The following is a 22,794-nucleotide window of genomic DNA, read 5'->3' on the forward strand; positions in this document are numbered from 1 at the left end:
AGGCTTTTATACGCGAGCGGCAGGGGTGGGCGTGGCTAAGAGGGCGTGCCCAATGGGGGCGTGGCCGTCGTTCCCGCCCTCACGGGGTGGCCGCCATGTTGCCGCCTCATGAGGCGCCGCCTCAGCCCGGCCCCAGGGCGGGTCAGGTCTGTTTCCTTCGCCGTCCTGCTGCTCTTTCTCCGTCCCTTTTCGCCTCCTGGTGCTCCTGAGGTGTGTTCGTCCGGCTTTGCTTCGTCTCGAGTGGTGGCGAAAGGCCAGTGTTGAAATAAGAAGGGCCCGCTTGAATAAACTAAATCAGCGGTTTCAGGTGTTGGTAACAGTGAAAAACGGCAATCACTTGTTTTTTAAAATTTTAAAAGTTTAATGATAATAAAATGATAATAAAAATAGTAATATAATTAGAGTAATAATAATTTGGACAGTTTGGATTAGGACAATATGAGACAACAGAAACAAAGAGTTACAGGCGTCCGGGTACCTCTTTCTGGGCAGCACAAGCCTGAAAAAGGACACACATTAACAAAAGATTAACCCTTAAAAACAAAAACCTGTTGCATATTCACACATCTCATACATGATGCATAAATTCCATTCAAACACAGGATTCTGTCTGGTCAGTGTCAGCTTCTTCATCTGAATCCTGATGGCATCTTCAGAGCTGAGCAAGGCAGGAAGAAGTTCATTTCTCCTGATAATTGAGCAATAAATTCTCTTTCTGTGAAAGATTCAGGTGTCCTGTGGCTGCTATCTCACTGTGAGTCCTTTCTTTGTAAAAAGTATCCTACATAGCATAGTTTCTATTTTAACATTATGTTATAACCTAAAACTATATTTAACACACTACTTAAGAAAATCAATACAGCATAACTTTCTAACATAACACATGCAATATTCATTGTAATATTTGCCAAAAGCCAATCATAAAATACACATTTTTCACAGTAATAATCAGTCTTTTAGCAGTAGTTTTATACTTCATTAATAATAGCCAGAGATTTCTCTGTGTGGGATATATCAATTAAGAAGTGGGGATGTTGGTTAGAGCATGTTGCTGATGGGTTTGATCCCCATATGGGGCAGTCTCTTAAAAGTTGGACTCCATCATCCTTGTGGGTCTCTGCCAACTCAGAATATTTTGTATCTCCTTCTGTATCTGCTGGGTGAGGAGCTGTATGAAGTTGTGTGCAAGGCTCTATTCTCAGCACACCATTTCTTAGACTGGTTACTTTATGGTAGATCAGTAAAGGTGCTAATAGTTAATCAGTGAAAGAAGAATGCTGTGAGAGATGAAATGATGCATTCAGGTATTCCCATTCAATGCTGGCTGCAAAGCTAAGCAGAAGATAAGGATATTTACTATTTCTGCTGATTTAAACTTTGCTTGTTTTGATACAGATCAGTTTTTCTAGCAGTGCAGAGTTCAGTGTCCACGTCGCAGTTGCAGGTGGAGTGTGGGGTTGTGAAATGAGATCTGCCTTGGCCAAAGCCCTTCCTTCACTGCAGTGTTTCACAGAATCATGGATTTGGATTGGAGAAGACCTCAAAGCTCATCCAGTGCCATCCCAGGTTGCTCCAAGCCTTGTCCAGCCTGACCTTGGACAATTCCAGGGATCCAGGAGCAGCCACAGCTTCTCTGGGCACTCTGTGCCAGGGCCTCACCATCCTCAGAGGGAATAATTTATTCCTAATAACTGAACTAGAATCCAGTATTTACTGGTTAGATTAAGCAAATTTAACACCAAGTTAATGCTGCAGTAGTAATTTCTGTCCTTTAATCCATCAGCAAGAGTTGCAGTTACAGACACAGCACTTCCAGAGAGCCACTGCAAACCCTGGGCTCACTGTACATTGTTATGTGAATAACAGTGAATATTTTTGTGGCTTTTACAGCAGATTTTGGACATGATGGAGTCTAAAACTGTGGGTTTACTGGAAAGCCTTGCTTATGCAGATGTAGAATATGATATCTCAGGAGATTTTAGTCACACAAAACATTTAAGTCGTATTTTAGATCACCAAGTTTCACATCCCATAAAGCACAGCCTAAATACAGTATTTTCAAACAGTTGCATCTGAGTCATGCCATAAATTATATATAGCCTACAACACTTTTGGTTTCAAGCTATATAGAATCTACCATTCCTTTGGGTATTTTTTCTGTGATTATCAGATCTTAAATGTCTTATATCTTGAACTTGTGTAGCTCTTATCCCAAGTAGAGACCTATTACAGCTTTTCCTGCAGGATTAGAGAGGTCTTTTTTTTATGCAAAACATTTTCTACTTGTAGTTGTATAATTATATCTTTTAAAAATGGATTTGGGAGTGATGTCCTAAAACCAATTAGTTCTTTTATCCCAAAACAGCATCAAGTCCACTGATGTAATTCCTGGAGAGATCTGTTTAGTCCCTAGTTGCAACAGATGGTGATTCCAATACCTTCATCTGCAATATATTCTATTCCTTCACTGTTCTTATGCCAAAAAAAGGTTTTCTTGTGCTTCATCTGAATTTCCTGAGCTCAGTCTCAGCCTTTTACTTCTTGGTTCACTTCTAGTGGACATGAAGATGAGTTTGTTCCACATTTCTTCTTAACTATTTGTCATGCTGTCATGTTTCCTTCCATCTTCTCTCCCCTGGACAAAATCATACTTCTCAGGCTGCAAATCATTCTTACAGTGTATTCCTAAAATCTTGTAACATTTTAATTCTGTGACTGTCAAGCTTTATGAGAGAGAATGCAGCAGCACACAGAGGAAGCTGGGAAATCCCACAGCATTCTAGAAGTCACTGTTATTAAGGAAATACAATCTCTATACTCTTACTTACATTGCTTGCTCTTCATTACAATGTTTATTCACTCAACGCTGACATTCTGGGCACTTCCATTCTTCCTTCTCTCCCCATCTCAACATCCTGCCTTCACTCCTGAGACCTGCTTGGCTCTCCACCACTTCCTTTTTGACTCAGCAGCAGTTTGCTCACTGCAGTGTTCTCAGAAATTCACAATCTATCTTAGGAAGATCAGATTTTCATGGAAATTGAAAAATAATCCCTAGACTCATATAAACATCAAATTCTTTCTCTTCCAAAACCTAAAGCAAACAGCTAATGTTATATACCAGATCATCTTACCACTTTCCTACTAGGAAATGACACAAACATGATGAAAGGCTGGAAGGTTTCCTGCATAACAAAGAAAACATTATCTACAATGATTTTTTTAATGTAATATTGCCTTTATTTGGGGTTTGGTACACATACACACAAAAACCAGAAAATTATCACTATTATGATACTCATATTTTTAGCTGCCCTCAGTAAATGTGATCTTTGTTGGAGCAGGCAATCTCCAGAGATCTCTTCTGACCACAATGGTTCTGTGATACAAAGGCATCACTGTACAGTTTTTCTTCTCCTTAAATTTAATGTCCTGACAAGTTGAACAAGCACTGCATTATATACACTAATAGCAGCCACAATATACTTAAAGTTCCTTGTTGCACCAAAAAAAAAAAAAGAGGAAATCCTATTTTAAAATTGCATAGAAATGTAAAAAGCAAACTTCTCTGTCTATAAACAAAGTCAATTTCAAATCAAATGTACAAAAGATGCTGACTTTTGTACATTATGTACATTTGTACATTATGTAATACTGACACAGTATTATCTTTATGAAATGAATAATCCATTGGTGATTATGGATAATGAAGTTATGGTTGGGGTTTATGAATGAAATTATTATTTCATTTATCAAAGAATAACACAAAATTAACATCAGAATTTCTCTACCTCTAAGACAAGACAAGAAATCACTTAAGTGTGTGCATGGAAATGACTTTGTTATGAGAAGAAGTAATCTGCTTCTTAATGGACTAATGTATAGTGGAATGTAGTCAGGCACTTTGCTCAGTATTTACTTACAGGGAAAACTTCACTTTGCCTCATTCCTTTCCATCCCAGAATCCAATAAATCTCCATGCTTTGTGTATGACAGCATCTGAAACACTTTGGTAATTACCTCTAGCCTGAAGCCAGCACACATCTAAACAGAAAAAAACAAGCCTTCATTTAATATTTAAAAAAAATAAACAGTAAACACATTTCAAGTTTGTCTTAGGAGATACCTTAAATCATAATCTCCCACTGGTGTAACAATCTTCCCAGTGTGAGTAACAATCAGGTTCATGACAACTGAATTTACCTAAGTCTATGTGACCTGATGGAACACATCCAAAAGCCTGAGGGATTTGTCTGATGTCTCTCTCTAAGTATTTGAAAAGTCAGGGGAAGTCCCAGGTAACTGAGAAAAGGGAAACATTTTTGCCCATCTTTAAAGAGGGGGGACAGGAGGCTGCTGGAGCTCCCACCCTGTTCCCTCTGTGCCTGGGGAGATCACAGACAGATCCTCCTGGAAGCTGTAGTGAGGCACACAGAGGACAGGGAGGTGACTCAGGACAGCCAGCATGGCTTCACCAAGGACAAGTCCTGCCTTGTGGCATTCACATTCTCTGGAAAAATCCCTTCACTCAGGATTTGTCTCCGGGGAAGCTGAGAAACTTCAGAGAAAAAAGAAACAATTCTTATTTCATTTGCTTCTTTTCTGTTCTGCTCATGAAAAATGTGTTTAGAGATTGTTTACTTGCAGGTGATTGTTTCATTAGATTCTGGTGAGTTGTTTTCACTCATTGGCCAATCAGGGCCAAGCTGTGTCAAGACTCTAGAAAGGGTCATGAGTTTTCATTATTATCTTTTTAGCCTTCTGTAAGTATCCTTTCTGTATTCTTCAGTATAGCTTAGTAGTATGTTCTTTAATATAATAAGAATAATATAATAATTACTATATAATAGTATCATAAAATAATAATAAAATATTTATAATAGTATAATAAAACAATAAATTAGCCTTCTCAGAATATGGAGTCAGATTCATCATTCCTTCCTTCATCAGGGCACCCTGCAAATACCATACTGCCTGACCACCCCAGTGGCTTTCTGTGATGGAGTGACCACATTAGTGGATGAGGGAAGAGCTCTGGCTGTCATTTCTGTAAAGCCCTTGACATGGTCCCCACAACATCCTCTCTGTTATGCCTCAGGTTTTGGCTTTTCTATTTTTCAGATTCTGGGCTGCTTTAGTGTGTAGTTCTGAGCTTCATATTAGGGAACTGTGAGGTCTCTACACAGAGTAGGGAGACAAAACAATTCCTGCTCCAGCTGGGCACAAGGACAAATGATCCAAATCTCAGCCCAAGAGCACAAACAATGTGAACTGAAGAGAGAGAAACAAGAAAGATGGGACTGCATGGGCTAAAGCTGGAATGGGACAACGAACTGCAAGATGCAAATGGAGCAGAACTGATCAAAGTGAGAGACCCTGTGACCGGGCATCCATTTTGTGACCATTTTGGTTCATCTTGGGTGCAGCCCTGGCTGGGCTCTTATGCTGCCCAAGGTGGATCCATGGGGGCCTTCTAATAAATCCCTGCTTTATTCTTTAACTCTGTCTAGCCTCTGTTCTAGGTCAGCCTTCACAAGGCATCATTTGAACTGGAGAGAGATGCATTCAGTGGGTGCAGTGTTTAGTGAATAAGGAATTGTGATTTCACCCCAGCCAACAATCAAAGCTCCTCAGAGCCACTCGTTGACTCCCCCACCATTTTACCCTCTGATTCAGGGAGGGAATCAGAAGGTTAAAAGCTGGAAAACTCATGGGTTGGGTTAAAGACAGTCTAACAGGGAAAGGAAAAGCCATGCCTACAAGCAAGGAAAACCAAAGCATTAACTCCCTGCTTCCCATGGCGGGGCAGGTGTTCAGCCACCTCCAGGAGAGAGGGGCCCCATCATGTGGAACAGTGACTTGGGAAGACAAATGCCAACACCCTGAATGTTCCCCCCTTCCTCCTTCTTCCCTGCACTTTTTCCTGAGCATGATGCCACATGGGCTGGAGTATCCCTTTGGTCAGTTTGGGTCGCCTGTCCTGGCTGTGTCTCCTCCCAACCTCCCATGCCTCCCCAGCCTCTTTGGCCAGTGTGGCCATAGGAAAAGCAGGCTCTGGGTAAGCCTCACACAGCAATAACAAAAACATCTCCATTTTAGTTTTTTTACAAGTTGCACTCTTGACATGTTGAAGTTTAGACTTTAATCATACAGGGAGGTACAGTAAGAAATAGGTGTGAAACCAAATCACTCAACCTTTCCTGGCCTCTTGGTGTTTCTCATTTCATGGTTGTGTTTGGAGGCCGTGCATTAGAAGGGGATACTTCGTAAACTGTGTTAACGAGACTACATCAGAAATGCTGGAAACCTTTCAGAGGTTGTAACAGCAGGATTTTGCTCTTAGCATCTGACTCTGGAGAAATGTTAAATGCTTCAAAAATACAAATACTGTTTTTCAGAACACTAAGAAGAAACAGATGGAATAACTCGAACTTCAGGCACTGAGATAATTTTCAGACTTCTTCAGTGTAGGTTAGGTCATTAGGCAGAAAGCTATTTTGTGTAACAATGCCTTTAATGTGTACTTACCATAAAAGCTATTTCCTGTTGTTCTGTAAAGTCAATTAGCTATTTACCAAATACCAAATTTCATGTCTGTCGATTTCTTATTTCATTGTGCAGCATGAGAAAAGGGAAATGGCAATCATGCAAATTATTGTCGTGATAAATACAGCATGTCCTTTACACTCTTAGATTCTTTTCTAAGAAATATTGAGTTGCACATTTTGTTTATCTCACAGATAATTTGCCAAAGCCCCTCCTTTCTTCTGGACTTGTGCCTTTGGAGATTTTGTATATTACTTTCTCTGTGCATTGTTTTGGTTTTACTGTGTATGTAATATTTAGTTATTCTGTGTTCAAGTGTAACAACCAGATGTATTTCTGTATTTCCCCACCCCTTTTTTTCTCTTTTCCTGATATCCCCTATTACTCTTGTTCTTGTTCCAGGGTTATGATGTTTTATAAGACATTCCAGGAATCTCCTCTACGTCTTGAAATTAGTCACCCTTGAAATTAAGGGGAATCCTGATGCTTCTGACCAGCAGCTGAATTAGCTGGCCCACAAAGGATACATTTGAGTTTGCATTGTAACAAATGTGTGTGCATTCCTTAGAGATCACTCTTAATGTGATATTCCAGAGGTTATAGTGCTTCCCAAATTGTGGGCACTGCATTCCCTGTGTGCCAGTTTCAGACAGGAAGGAGGATTGAAAATTCTCTGAAGGTGCAACTGGAGTAAACAGAAATCTCTGCAGATAATTTTCATTGCAAGTGTCTCCAATGCAAATCCTTGAATTACCAAGGACTATGAAGTTTTATTGCTGAGCAGTGAAGTACCTTTTTAAGATAGGTTTGTAAGAAATATCATTTATGAGCTGTTTGCATCAGAGTTAGCAACTGTTACACTTGATGCCTAAGGAGGCTACCTAGAACAGAGGCTATAAAGGAATTAATAGGTATTTATTAAAAGGCCTTTAAAGGATGCACCTTGGGTAGGACAAGAGCCTGGACATGGCCCTACCTAAGATGGACCCAAGATGGACTCTGTCATGAGTTTTCACACTTTTATAAGTTTTGATCCATTTACATATTGGGGTTAATTGTCCAATTACAGCTTCAGGTTATGCAGTCCCATCCTCCCAGTTTGCTCTCCTCAATTCACTTTTGTTTTGACTTTTTGGGCCTGAAGCTGCAATGGTGTCCTTCTTTCTCAGGCTGGGAAAAGATTGTTTTGTCTAATTAAACTGTGAAGAGAACTTGCTAACATTTTATATAAAGTTCAGTTATATACCAATGCAGTACAGAATCTGGAAAATATGAAAGCTAAAACTTAAGGTATCACACTGCTCAAGATCCGTATTATAATTAATTATTGCCCTATGAAAATCAGCTGTGAATTTCTTGTCTACATAAAGCAAGGTGGAGATGCAAAAACAAAGGTCTGCTGATGCCATCAGACACCAATGATTTTGGGTATTTGAGAAGGCCACAGGTGCTCACAGGCTGTTTTGGTAGAAAATGATCCATCCTTTTAAACACTGGTGCCATTTTATTGGTCTGCATTTGACGAGTTTTAACTTCAACTTGAAAAGCCATCCAATATTAAAGCTCTCATTCATCTCACATCAGTCTTTATGATTTTCTGTTGAGAAATTCTGTCTGTCACAAAATCACTTGTTCAGGTTTACAACATTTAAACAGTTCCTCCTCTTTAATTCAACTTTCTGATTTTTACCTCTAAAGTTACTTGGAAACCTTTTTTCTTTGCATATAGTAAGGAGACAAAAATAACAACTGATTTTTGTTAATAAAAGCTTTTTACTATGATTATGACTTGTGTTTATTTTCATTATGCCTAAAAAAGACAACCTCTATTCCTGTGGTGCATCTATCTTTAACAAAACTCAAAATCTGCCTGTGCTCCCTCTGACATGATTCCATTTCCTGCTCTCCAGAGTCTGAGATTTTGCTTTTAGGAGACTATTTTGGTGTCTGTGTTCACACCTCTTTGCTTTTATGTGCACAGCTGAATTTTCTGTGTTTTGTGGGGTTTTCTATGTGAAGAGTGATTTGCATTTGCTGATTCTAATGGAAATCATTGTGTTTGTCTCAGACTCACTTGTGGTTGGTGCTGGACAGTGAACAATAACCATAAACTCATAATCATAAACTGTAATTAACAGTTGTGATTTGCCTCTGTGAGAATCTTGACCTAAATTAAAACACTTAAAATGATACTTATATTTAATAGCGTTCTTTGTCAGTGGATGACATGATCTAGTTATGGATTGTATGATTTTGTTTTGCAGAAGCCATTTCTTCAAAATATGAAATATCTTTCCCAGGCTTTAGTAGTTTTCCTTCCAACTTTTATGCTCAAAGCTACTGGATGTTTTAAACTTGCAAGTAAAGGAATGTTGATTTCTCCATGAAATCTTTGGTAAATGTATTTTTATTTTGTCTCTGTAAAACACTTCTTTGCTCAAACTTTCTGTGCTTGTATGAATCATACAAATACACTGTTGGAGAGATCAGTGCACAGATTTCAGGATTAGGTTTACAGATACATTGATGGCAATGATTTGTTTGTTTGAAATTCTTGTTCCATTCCCTCTTTTATCCATCTGGAATCTTGTGTCCAGCTTGTGATTTTAGCCAATTTGAGAAACAGAGTACTTTAATAATACAGATATATCTTGGAGGATAATGTAGTGATAAAGAGATTTTTGATGATCTGAATTTCAGGTGTCCCACAGCAGGATTCCATGGTCAGCAAGTTATTGAGGGAAAGTCTCAGTCACACAGGAAAAGGATGGAGGTGGCTGGATGGAACCTGAGGATGAGAGGGTCATGCAGTGTGCATGAGCTGTCAGATGCCTTGAAATCTTTCATCACTGAATTTCTGATCCATAATTTAAAGCAGCAACTAATGTTTAGAGTTATGGCACAGTTACAAGATACATTTAATTATGCAAAAATCTGGTTTATTCAGCTCTTGACATTTGTACACTCTTAGTCATTAAGCTAATGGTGGTGTGCTAATGCTACCAAGAAGAAATATTTGTCTTGTGCTCTGGCAATAAAAAGGAAAAAGAAAAGGGCTGTACTTTGCAGTTAATGGAGGAAATAGATCCACGTCAAAAGCATGGTGAATAAATTAACAGTAATTTCTGTAATGAATCTAATTTTAGTAACTTTTATAACAAACATTATCTTTTTGCTGTTAAATGTCAGCTTTTTTATTTCCTGAATTTTCCTCCTCCTATTTCCACAGGAATAATGAATGAAAAAGGGCAGAAGAGAGTGCTGTTACTCTGAGGCTGGTTTTCTGCCCTCTCCCACTGTAAGAAACTGTCTTCCTAATGGGAGAAAGGAAATTTTCCACCGTAGCACAAGAGAAGTAACTTGTCTGAGTGTTTTGTGGTTAGCTGCAAGTCCTAAGCTACTGCAGATAAAAAATCTCTGAGCTCTTGCTTTTTGGATTTCAAACATTACAGTGTCCAGGAGTGCAATCCTATTTGCTGTGTTGAGGTCTGTGCTGATCCCCTGTGCCTCATTTTTCACAGGGCCAGATGGATGGAGAAGATACAGCAGAATAAATGCATGCAGGTAGGGATCTTTATTGCATTTAGTGGTACAGCATTGTAAATGTAGTGCCTTTATAGAGGGATGCTTGAGTGATCTTGAAAATTCTGCTCTCTTAATTGAACTTGTCTTGAGAACATAATCTTGCTTTCTAGAAAAATAACTTACACTGGTACTTAAAATGTCCTGTTGCTGCTTGCACCACAGAACACTTAGAGTTTTATTTCTTTTAAAACCATCTGCAGTTGTAGCTATCCAGAAAAGTGTTTAATCACTGTTTGTTTCTTTGTGTGCATTAGTGCTGCCTGGCTTTTAAGGATAGCGTAGTTCCTTCAGTAGAATTCTTCCTGCAAAACCCAGAGTAGCTCTCTTATCATCAGGAAAGATGATAGGAAAGATTTATATTCTACTTAATAAAGAAGAAAAGAAATTTCAGACAGTAATGGGTTCTGTTGATGTAATTAAGAGAAATAACTGTACTTACCATTAGGGCTTACCATGAATGTGGATGTGTGTTACTGTCCAGGACCTGTTGCCAGCAGGCTTTATACACCACTTTAAAAAAAAAAATAAGTAATTTAGTATATGAGGATAAATGCTGTGATTTTCATTTTGCTCAGAGAAGGTTTGTAGGTTTTATTGAAGGTTGTGATATGATATTGAATGTATTTTGGGCTCTGGTCTTGGGTATAACAGATAGTATATTTGAATTTCAGATTTTGCCTGTATAAGATATAATGAATGTATGTCAGAGACTGAGAATAATATAAAGTGAAAATGAATGAATGAAAAATAGTAATATTCGCTCCAATTTCTAACCAAAAGCTTTTAATGAAAGACAAATTTTGTGCCAATATTTAATGCATGACTGCATGGTTAAAAGCTTAGAATGAAATGTGAGATAGGAAACCTTTTGTTTTCTTACCATTTTACACATATATTTCCAACTGAAGAAAAATCCATCTTTGCTTTTAATAAATATAGCTGTGATTTAAACAGAAAGAAAATAATTAATATTTAGGTGATTATTCTTCAGAAGTATCACCCAAGCACTTTTCCCTTTCTTACAGTGTTGTCAGTGAGAGCACAAAATTTCATTTACTGTTTTCAGAAATGCAAACAAGCTCCTCCCTCCATCCCTCCCACAGGCATCCTACTACAAAGAAAACTTTCTGCATGGGAGCTGGCTCAGGAGAAATGATGTTGTTGGGAATGGAAAGGTGAAGGTGAGAAAAACCAAGACTTTGTTGGAGATAACAGCCAGCCAACATTACCTTCAGAAATCTGTGTGAAGGCTTGTCTAGTTTGAAGGGGATATTGTAAGTATTTTGATTTTGCGAAGTATTTGTATACTAGAGAAAACTCAATTGCTGATTATTTTGATTTAATTCTATGTCTATTTGATCAGAATATTTGGGGATATATTTATACATGTGTGTGTCGGTATATAAATAAAATATATGCAGATATGTTTCCAAGTATTAGATGTGGTTTTATTTTAGGTACAGGGAGCATCTATGTAAGAAAATCTGTCATTAATGTAAAACCACTACATTGCTGTAAACATGTAGCTCTTCCTATAATTAACATGTCTCAGGGAAACATTTTACTGATATATTTGTCATCTTAATTACTACTAATTATTGTTATATTAATTATTGTCATATTAATTATTATCGTATTAATTACTGACTGCTCTGTTTTATCACCTCATGCAGAGTATTCCTCAAATTTTCTTTAGAATTATCTAATCTTATTTACACTGAACCTGACATACAAAAATTTCTCTACCTACACATGTCTGGAATGTTTTTCTCATAAAAATACTGGTGAGTGATTTTTTTCTAGTCTAGCCTATTACACAGATTTCTGAATTTGGAAGTAATGAGTGATTATATTATATTATATTATATTATATTATATTATATTATATTATCTTTGTCTTATTTTTTACACATGTTAAAAATCAAACCACTGAAAAACTGCACTGGTAGGAAAAAAATTCCAAAAAAACTGCATTGATAGATATTTATCCAACCCATCCAAACACAAACTTTTCCTTGAGATGGGGTGACAAGTGAAAAGTGGAGAATGGGGGACAAAGTGCTGGGTGGAAGAAATGGCCTTGTATTTTAGAAAAACCAGTAGTCCTCTAAAATGTCCAAGTTGGATTTTATTGAGGATTAAATCTGTTAGATCTTTTCACCATCACTGTCAATTAAATAGAATAAAATGGTGATCAGAAACAGAAATTTTTTTCTGTTTATTGAAACTGAATAGGTGTAGCAGAAGCTTTTGGCAAGGTACGGAACAGAAAATAGGGAATTCCTGTCCTGTTTCATAAGGTGTTGCTGTGAGCTGCTTTCTCTTTATTTTTTCTTATTTCAGGTGAAGAGGTGAACACATTTTATTCTTTATTCCTGTGTGAAAGACTATACTAAATGCACACTAAAACCAAACTACAGTTGGCTTACTCTTTATTTTTTTTCCAGATCCAGGTGCTCACGGGAAATATTCAGTTGGTGGCCCTTGACAAGGGAATAGATATGAGTGATTTGACACTCAGAATTGGTTAAAATCCATGCAAACTGGATTGAAACACAAATAGGGACATTTTTATATTTACATTCCTACTAATTTTCCTATTTTGAGAAACATCTCATAAATGCCCCTTACTGACTTTTATAGTATTTTACTGAGCAGTTTTATCAATTTCAATTCTACATTTGGGGATTGTTGATATCTTATGGTCAGTAGTTTGATGGCTGCATCTAAAAGGAACTCTGTGCTTTTAGGGAGCTAAAAAGAGTTCTGAAATTTATACAAATGGAGTCAAATCAAGGAGTTGTATATAAGACTTGAATTTGTATTTTGCTTTCCAATCCAAAAGTCTAAATTTGTTAGTTATCATCTCTACTGATTAGTCAGTACCCCAGCAAGCATTTTGTAATTCACGTCTCTGAAACCTTGTATTAACAGACTCATTTTTTGACATTGCTTTCCTATTCTAGAAATATCCTTTATCTTAAGGAATTTTAGTGACAAATTGTACTTTAGTAGTGCTCATTGTCTGTTTCACTTAATGACTCTTTTTTTATCCCTTTTTAGTACCTTGCAGGTCATTTGTTCACTAAATTTCATCAGTATATCTGGAATTCCTTGGGTTTTGACATAAAAATATTCTATGTCATTTTCACAGCATCCTTAAGCCAACTAGATTAACCTCAAGCAATGCCTAGCTTTGTACACTGGACGCAATTCCTCTCAAGATGGGAAAACCAAGTCATTTCCACTTTAATTAAAAATAAAAATGTGTTAATGCATCCCTGATCCTGTGTGTTAATGCATCCCTGATCCTGTAGAAAGTGATACTTTAATAACTGAAGGTACCAGTGCATTTGTATCTGTTACTGATGGACTGGTCTCTGCTAAAGGACCAGAGATGCAAAACCTGTTGTAGGATTTCCAGCTCTTAATTTAATTTAAATGCAAATTTCTTTCATTTGTTATACTGGAAATTAACAGATCTGAGCTGTAATCTTGCAGCTGCCTCAGCAGCATATTGACACAGTACAAACTGACCTGCAATTTCTTTGCACTAACTTGTAGTCACACACCCAAGTTTCTTCTCTCAGTTTCTAGAATAAATCTGATGCTTATGCTACTACTAAGAAAACTTGTTCTGTATCTTCTCTCCCAGTTACTGGGGAAGCTTTTTTGTCCCATACAAAAATTGAAATTATTTCTCAGAGTAACACTTTACCTCAGTGTCTTCCCTTAAAAATCCAACTAATTCAGTAGTATATGGTGAAGTGGTTGAGTTTAGCTGAGCCTCAGGAATTCCAAGTAGTCACTCTGTCTTTTTAATATAATTATAGGCCTTTATATTAGAAGTATTTTTCAGTCACATCTTCTTAGCTTCCTTTTTCCTAACCCAAGTCACAATCTATAAACACTTGGAAGTTGATCAAAGGCCAGGAACTCTGTTTCATGTGAGCACAGTGCATTTCTGGTACAGGTCTGCTGAAGAAATCCTCTCATGAATGTCCATGGAAGTTTATCCAATTATGACTTCTTGTCACAGTTGCTGAAGGGAAGGTGTTGCATCTTTTTGCTCTTGATCAATACTTTTGTCTCATTCTTATTTTTTCATTATTATTATTATTATTTTAAATGCAGCTCTGAAATCCTTAATACAAAACTGATATTTGCATTTGCTAAAACCATTTTCTTTGCTTAATTTATTTCAGTTGACGTAGTTCCCTAAAAGCTGAGTTTCTCTATTGTCCTTAAAACCACTTTGAAGATAAAATTGGTCTTCTTAGAGTTATTGGAAATTAAAAAAAAAAAAATCTCGATTTTCAATTTATCTTCTGAGTTTTCGATTGGAAATGGGTCTGTGTGGTTTGGCAAAGTAACAGTTCTTTGGTTATATACTTCCATTTTGTTACCATGGTAAATTCTGATCTCTGAGTTGCGGTTCCTGATCAGATCTGAACATGCTTGGAAAGTCCCAGAGGAGGAAAAAAAAACCTCTCCCAAGTCCCATAAACCCCAACAAAATCATTACACAATCACTTTTGCTTGCATATTCTTTTAAAATAAAGATATCTGCATCTGAAGATGAGAGCTGTAATTGCAAGAGAATATTGATTCTCTAACATGGTCCAGATGCGAGCTCACAAGGAGTAGCACAGCTGGACCTCAGCAATCAAAAATGCAGAGTGTTTTAAGGCCTTGGCAGTGACCAAAATTGTTTATTAAATGGAAGTAATTGGTTTTGACGTGAGTCACAAAGGACAAATCATTCTGTAATGGGTCAATATTTTCTTCATCTTCTGTGGATGAGATCTGGTGTCATGTAAATTGCTGTCATCTACAGTTCTGTGGTAAATTTGGGCATTAGTAACTGAATACTTACAGTATTTGCCTTGTCACCTCAGTGCTTCTCATTGCCACCCTTCCCCTTTGTCAGGGATTTAAACCTCAAGCAGAATAATTGAAAATGCAACTGGACAAAGCCTTGAGCTGAATTTGGTGTTGGCCTTGCTGTGGAAGGGATCAATCTGATGAGTCTTAGAGATGGGACATGTGAGACTTAATTCTGTTTTCAGGAAGTACAGAAGAGGAGTAACAGAGGTGCAAGGCTGCTGATACTTTAATTTACAGTGAGAAAAAGATTAGATGATTGTCAGAGTTGTGATAGAGTGTGATCTTGATGCTACCAAGCTGGAAAGGCAAAGGAAAAAAAGTTTCTCTTTTGTAACCTGAATTGCACAGGGGGGATCCAGATTAAGTAATTGATCTTTATTGGGTCTGGTTTTCATTACTCATCCTTCTAAATCCATGTACTTCTAGTTGGTTTTGCTTTATATCTTGGGTGCCTCCTATATATCCTAATTTGCCTTGCATCATGGGTGCCTCACAGCAGGACCAGCTGGTCAGAAGAGGTGATTGTCCTGCTGTGTCCAGTGTTGGTGTGGCCTCATCTGGAACACTGTGTGCACTTCTGGGCCCGGCTATTTAAGAAGGATGAGAAGGTCCTTGAGTGTGTCCAGAGGAGGGCATCAAAGCTGGTGGAAGGGCTGGAAGGAAAGCCCTTCAAGGAGCTGCTGAGGGCTTTGGGCTTGTCTGCTTTGGGGAAAAGGAGGCTGAGGGGTGACCTCATGGCTGTCAGTGATTTCATCTACAGCTTCCTGAGGAGGAGAAGTGGAGAATGAGGTGCTGAGCTCTTCTCCCTGGGATCCAGTGATAGGACATGTATGGGAATGGTCCAAAGCCACACTGCTGGGGTTTACATGGGACATGAGGCAACGTTTCTTTGCCAAAAGGGTGCTCAGACACTGGAACAGGTTTCCTAGGTGGATAGTTGATGCCCCAGGCTTGTCAGTGTTTAAGAGGCACTTGGGCAGTGCCCAAGGCCTTACAATAGTCAAGAAGTTGGGCTGGATGGTCATTGTAGACTCTTTTCAATTGAAATAGTCTGTTCATAATCTACTCTATTTTATTCTATTTTGACAAAGAGTTTCAGAGCAGTAAAAAATAATTTATCTAATAGATATTAAAGCAGTGTGTTATTTCTGGTATTCTGTAACTGTCAAGAGCTTTCTTTCTTAAGTTACCTCTAGTACTGGAGACAAACAGTCAGAAGGAAAAATGGATCCCTTGTTTTGGCCATCAGAAGCTAACAGATTTCGACGATTCACCCCTGAGTCCTTGGCAGCAATCGAGGAAAGGATTGCCAACAAAAAAAAGGAGCAAGTCAAAGTTAAAGAGAAGACTAAGGAGACTAAAGAACAAGGAGTTGAAGAAGATAAACTTACTCCTCAGCTTGACCTGAAAATCTGCAAAACGTTGCCATCTCTGTATGGGGACATTCCTGCAGAGCTGGTTGGGGAACCCCTGGAGGATTTTGATCCATACTACAGTGATCACAAGGTTAAAACTTCCCAAAACTTTTTTTTTTTTATTTTTATTTTTTCCTGCTGAGCTCTTAAGAGATAGTAAAAGCTCTGTTCAGGACGTGCTGGGGTTTGGTTGCTCTGTTGACAGAGCTTTGAACATTACTGACAGCTTTTGGGGGAGAGTTGTAAGGTATGCTCTGCATTATGGAATGAAGAGGTATTTTAAATTCCAGTCAAGAATCAAAATTAATCATGAAAAAATGATATGTGAATGGTGCACTTTAATAGTAAATATGTTCTGGGCTTAGTGATGCTTTGTTTTCCAGAGCAGTTTCTCTGATGCCTGTGGGGCTGAGCTCCCTGTTGTGTAAACAGTGCCTGCCCAACAGTCAGTCACACTGGAATTGCAGATGCTTTCACTGAATTACAAATACTATACAAATTAAGAGAGGCACATTTAAGATATTTCCATTACTTTGTGTAGCAAACCTATATACTTTAATTAAATTAATTTTCTGTCTTAAATTAATATTCTGTAACTTTGTCTCACTGACTTTGTTTGTTGTTCCATCTTTATATTGCACATACTCCATGCTATTCCAAAGTGGTTGGTGATGCTGACTATAGCAGTGTATAAAGTTGATAGTCTAGGAATCCCTTCTAAATTAAATACTTAAATTGAATTATTACTACTGTCAAAGAAGACTTGATATGAACAGCAGAAGGTTTCATCCAGTCCTAGCTGCTGTTTTAATGTATGCCAGCAAGGTATTGGAGTGTAATAATTTTATCAGAGAACATGCTTTAGACTTTGATCTTCCAGATACCTTTTTCTTAAAGTAATCAAAGTGATACTATTGATGAAGAAGAACTAAGGTTGATTGAGCTGAAGAAATTTATATTAAAGTTAGGAAACTGTTTTTCATTCAAGAGATTTCATTTTTACTATATGACAAATGTGCTGAGCTACATGGACCTTAAGGTAGCTTAGAATGAATTTACAGTGTTATGTGACAATCTAGAGATATTTCAAAATTAAAAATTTTCTATGGCTGTCCAGGATTTTGGCAGTGCTACACAATCTACATCTTGTAAATAATCTCTTGTAGCCTGTAACACTGTCTACGAGTAAGGTATTAAGACTATTGTTACAGTCCCAGAGTAGTAATTTAATTACTTTGACCAAATGAATATGATTACTTGCTCTTCATATTCATTCCCATTATGGTTTCTTCCTCTCAGGCAATAATGAACTTCAACAGAGCTGCTTTTCTCCAAAATCTGAATAATCAGGTCACAGCTCCAAGTTAGAATAAAAGAAAGCTCTGCTCCTAATTGCAGTTAGATATAGCTCTAGATGCAGACTTGAAAAACTCAACAAGTAATTTTTGCACAAATTTTTAATTCATTCAAATGTTTCATGTACTGTGAATCTTTTTTTTTTTTTTAATAGACTTTTATGGTGTTAAATAAAAGGAGGACCATTTTCCGATTTTCTGCCACACCTGCCTTGTTTATATTTGGTCCTTTTAATCCAGTTAGAAAAAAGGCAATTAAAATTCTGATCCATTCATATCCTTTCATTGGTTTCCATGATTTGAATATGAAAATATTCTGTGCCATTTTCTGTCATTCTGTTCCTCTGTTTCTGCTTTTTCTGCTTTTATTTGGAATTATTAATTAGTGGAAATAAGTCTTTTTAGGTGAACATATCTGAACATGTCAAACATGTTATGTCCCACTACTGTCCTAACTTCTAAAACCATCTCCTCATGCAGAGAATTCATTTTTATATTTAAAACATGAATTTTACCCAGCTGAGAAGATTTGATCTTGGTGGGAGGTTCTTGAGATGGTCCTATGCAAGGATAGGAATTGGATTTTGGTGATCCTTGTGGGTCCTCTCCAACTCAGGATAATTTGTGATAAGTTTTTTTGGAAAACACGTGAAAAATTCGGAGCATATTCAAATGAAAAGTTATCTTATGAATGCTTGTGTGGTGTTTGTGTGTGGAAATCAGCAACTTGCATGAACCTCATTTTGTATAATATAGAGGTTTTTTCCTTGACTTACTATTCACAGTTTTTATTGGCATTATTACATTTACTGTGTTACTCAATTGTATGACTATGACTATCCCTCACCTTGTAGAAACCAACTGGACTGAGTAAGTACCTCAGTGGCTATGTGCTCACTATTTTTTCCAAGGATACTAATATGCAGGACTAAAAATTCAAATAATGTGGTGGTCTAATTCTGGGGCTTGAAAATTCTTGGATAGACCCCTGAGGAAGGCTGAGGATTGTTATTATATCACCTAGTCTTTTGTGGAGATTCAGTGCCTTTTCTTAGAGGTTCTCACCATATGCCCTTTTTTCTGCCTTGCCTAATTTTGCCATCTGGAGTAACAGAGGAGGTTGGCTTATTTTTCCTTTTGAGGATTAAATCTTTCTGAGAGACTGGGCAGCAGGATTTTAACTTAATATCTTTCATTCTACAACAATAACCTGAATGCCTGTTGTAGTTTCCTCATGCAAAATCTATAAAGGAATAAATATTCATTCTGTTCTTTCCTCTGTTTCCTGGTGACTCTCCTAAGTCAGTTGTTCCCACTAGGAAGCCACTTATTTGTAATGTCTTTCTTCCTTTGGTACTTGTGCACTGTATCCAGTGTAACTTGAGTTCATATTCCAGAATTAAATCTGGAAAATGTGCCTGGAGCCTCAGAAGTTCTGTAATTTTAATTCCTTTTATTTTGGGGTAAGCATGGCGAGAACTTAATTTTCTGTAGGATTTCTTTCAGTTGTAGTGTATTTGTCAGAATAAATATATAAAATGTGCAAACTTAACAGGCTGAAATACATCTTTGTTGTTATTGTTCTGCCAGAAGAGTAAGGCTTTGAACTTTCCCAGCCTGCTTTAGAACCTAAACACAGTCTTGAAAATGTTCCTTAAGGAAATGTGAGCTATCTTTCATCCAGAAATAGCATCATATGCTTATGTGAATGTTTGTGTTTGTAGATTTATATGGAAAATTTACTAAAATTCAGGAAGACATCTTGTCCCCATGATGCTTCGGAAAGTAATGCAACCTGTCCTATTTTGCTTCACATTTTCTACCTTTATCTCCATGCAGGGACTAAATCAGAGAAAACATAGAAATGTGCCTGAATGTGTATCAGTCTCATTGATATTTTTATTTCTGTAACTTTAATATACACTTTCCTCCTTAGACATGTTTTTACTGCTGTCTATACCACTGAAATATTGATTAAAGTAGTAGCAAGAGGATTTGTTTGGAATGAATTTACTTTTCTTCGAGATCCATGGAACTGCTTGGATTTTTCTATTATTATTGTAATGTAAGTAAAACTCAGTTTTTCTTTTACACTCAGGGGACAAATAAGAGAAAATAACATTTGGTGTTGCTGAAATTCCTTACAGTTGTTGGCATCCTCCCTGCTAAACTGTGCTTGAATAACATTTTGCATGCCTGCAATGAGAAAAACAGACTTTAAACTAAGACCTAAATGAAAAGCTCATCTTAGAACTGTGTGATTGTTCTCAATTTAGTCTTTATTTGAATTTTGTCAAGAGGTAATTGCATAAACAGCCCAAACCAAGCCTGCCCCTTTATGTTGTCTTAGCTGTGCTCTGGATCAGATGAAACTCATTTGAGAAGGGTCCAAAATGGGGCACAAGGTGTTGAATGACTTGGTGGTAAATAACTGGTGAAATCTCGGTGTCAAATGATGCTCAAGGAAGAACACACCTTGCTTTACATACAAATTTATGGGCTCTGGAATAGCCTCCACTTGCTTGGGAGATGATGTTGGAGTTTAAACAGACAGCTTTGTGAAAGCACCACTGCAGCATCCAGGCATGGTCAGAGAAGGAGGGGGAAAATGAAGATATCAGGAGTAAGGACTAAAGAAGAAGAGCACACATTATTTCTCTGTGTAGACTTTGTTTTAATTCAGGACTTTGTATAGTTTTGCTCCTCTCATGTCAAAAGATGTCAGAATTAAAAAAGCTGCAGTGAATATGTATATCTGCAATTCCACATACCAAAAAACTACATAGAGTAAAACTCACATGAAAAGACAATTGCAGAGCAGGAACACAGTTGAAGTGTACAGCACAGAGACAAAAAGAGAATAAATAATATTTTTCTTCCTACAATGAGAGCTAAAGGCACCAAATGAAGTTTTCAGGTGGCAGAATAAAAAAGAAGGGAGTAGTTTGTAGCACTACAGGTAGGTTTTTCCTCATTTGTAAGTAATAGATGATATGTACCCATGTGTCATCACACACATCAATATTTATATGAACTATTATTCTTATGGGTAATAATGAATTCCTAAGGAGCTTGAACACTGTTGATCATCAGCATCTATCACTAGATAGTTACTCATAGTTGCAATTATTACAAGACAGTCCAACAGGTAAAAAATTTACAGCATAAAAACAGCATAAAAAATTTAATTTATGGTCCTTTTTCCCTACCTGCATCCCTAATTAATTAATGTTCAATTTTACAATATAGTACCTCCACCTGTTTTTTTTCCATGACTTATAGTACAACAAAGAAAACTATTTAGAAATGAGATCACCTGCTAACTCAAGTGTAAATATTGCTTAGGGTACTTGATAATTATTCAGTCTTAATTATTCAAGACTAGGCAAAGCCAATGTGCTCTGATCTGCTGCTGACAAAGTCGTGCTTTGAGGGGGAGGTTGCCTTTTCAACCATTTTTGTCTCAGATTTTTTTATTGAGACTTTATTTTTTAAGGAATTCTGTTACCAGTTATGAGCTTGTCATGAGATGAGTCACAATTCATATCCTATCTGACATAAAGAAGTCTTAGAAAATTTGTGATAACATGTTAAAGGGCTGTATAGACTATGCAATGCTTTAAAATACTGATTTGATGAAATTTTCTAATTGTTGAAATGTTAAAATTGAAACAAGTTGCAATACTCAAGTTCTCACTGACTGTTTAAGGTTAGAGAGCCCCATGTGGTACAGAATAAACACATTATAAATCTACTGTTGCTCAACTTCCTTCTGTTGCGTGTATTTTGTTTTGAGATAGCTTCAATATGTATTTTGATGAGAGAAGTCTGAGTATAAGAGTGTGGTTATGACATTGGCAGTTTTATATTTATTTGACATTTTGATGGATAAATCTTCCAAGGTTACAGCATCCAAATCCACCCAAAGTAGGAACCTACTGTATTTATTTTCAGAGGCACTGCTCCAAAGCCCCACTGCTTTAATCCATGCCTAGAAATTGAATTAGATTCCTAATTTTAGGCATGTATCTTAGGATGCATTTTATGCAGTGAATTCATTACTGCCTGCTCCATAAGAAAATGCTTTGAAAAGCTCCATCTTGGTCATTCAGTTGAGTGTGGGTTAATTTTGCAGGTACCTGGCTGCATCTCATAGTGTTGGCAATGTCTCAGTTCTTCGAACTTTCAGAGTACTGAGGACTTTGAAAGCTATTTCAGTAATACCAGGTAAGGAACAACACACCTTACTGATTTTCTCTCTGCTTCACCAGAAGGCAAATTCTAATTCCACTCCTGTTTTTATCTTCCAGTTCTCTGGTCACTTTTTGTGACCCCAAGGTGTGACTGTTTTGCACCCTCAGCAGCATCCAAACAATTTTTTAAATCATTTTTCCTTCAAATGACAAAGGCAAATTTATATTCTGCATTATTATTTTATTATTTTTTTATCCCATTACTGATGTACATTTATATTTAGCCCAGTGCCTTTGTCTCTTTAATTTGTCTTCCTGGAGCAACCCACTGTATGTAATATGTTTTCTTAACATAATATACCTAAACCACCATATTTCTGGTTTCATTTTCTTCCTCATTAGCTAATCCTTGTCTGGTTTATTTCCCAGAATGTTGATTTTACATTTTGAGAAACTTTAATTTGTTTCCTTACTGACCACAGCCACTCTCTTGATTGTATGTAATACTTTGGACAGTGTGTTGTATATGCCATCCAGAATTCAATATTTTTTGTAAGTTGTGTCCTTAATTAGGGTACCAAGGATGACTTCAGAGTCCAACTGCAGAAATTGGCTTGAAAAATCTATAAATTACAGTATCTCTCATGGTCATAACATATATTAACTTTATCATTTCCATGTAATTGTAAATATATTTTGATTTTTTATGAAATTATAGCATTAATGAAGCATTGAAGGTGTTTAATTTTAGTGCAAAAGCCACACATCAATACTTTGTCTTTAACAAACCTGCATCTGTCATGACTTGTCATA

General features: G+C 37.0%; 1 protein-coding gene across 1 annotated transcript in view; it reads left to right on the forward strand.

The window, feature by feature from the left end:
- Positions 1-11,379: 11,379 nt before the first annotated feature.
- The window catches only part of LOC132079980 (sodium channel protein type 5 subunit alpha-like), a 37,404-nt gene continuing 25,989 nt past the window's right edge, over positions 11,380-22,794 (forward strand). Inside the window, exons 1-7 of the mRNA XM_059482959.1 lie at positions 11,380-11,405; positions 11,805-11,915; positions 16,205-16,524; positions 17,944-18,062; positions 18,572-18,658; positions 19,725-19,853; positions 21,924-22,015. Of these exons, the coding sequence (XP_059338942.1) occupies positions 16,243-16,524; positions 17,944-18,062; positions 18,572-18,658; positions 19,725-19,853; positions 21,924-22,015 (709 nt within the window). The 5' untranslated portion in view covers positions 11,380-11,405; positions 11,805-11,915; positions 16,205-16,242. The remainder of the gene's footprint in view (positions 11,406-11,804; positions 11,916-16,204; positions 16,525-17,943; positions 18,063-18,571; positions 18,659-19,724; positions 19,854-21,923; positions 22,016-22,794) is intronic.

Source organism: Ammospiza nelsoni, chromosome 1 (assembly GCF_027579445.1).
Source record: "Ammospiza nelsoni isolate bAmmNel1 chromosome 1, bAmmNel1.pri, whole genome shotgun sequence".
NCBI classification, from domain to species: Eukaryota; Metazoa; Chordata; class Aves; order Passeriformes; family Passerellidae; genus Ammospiza; species Ammospiza nelsoni.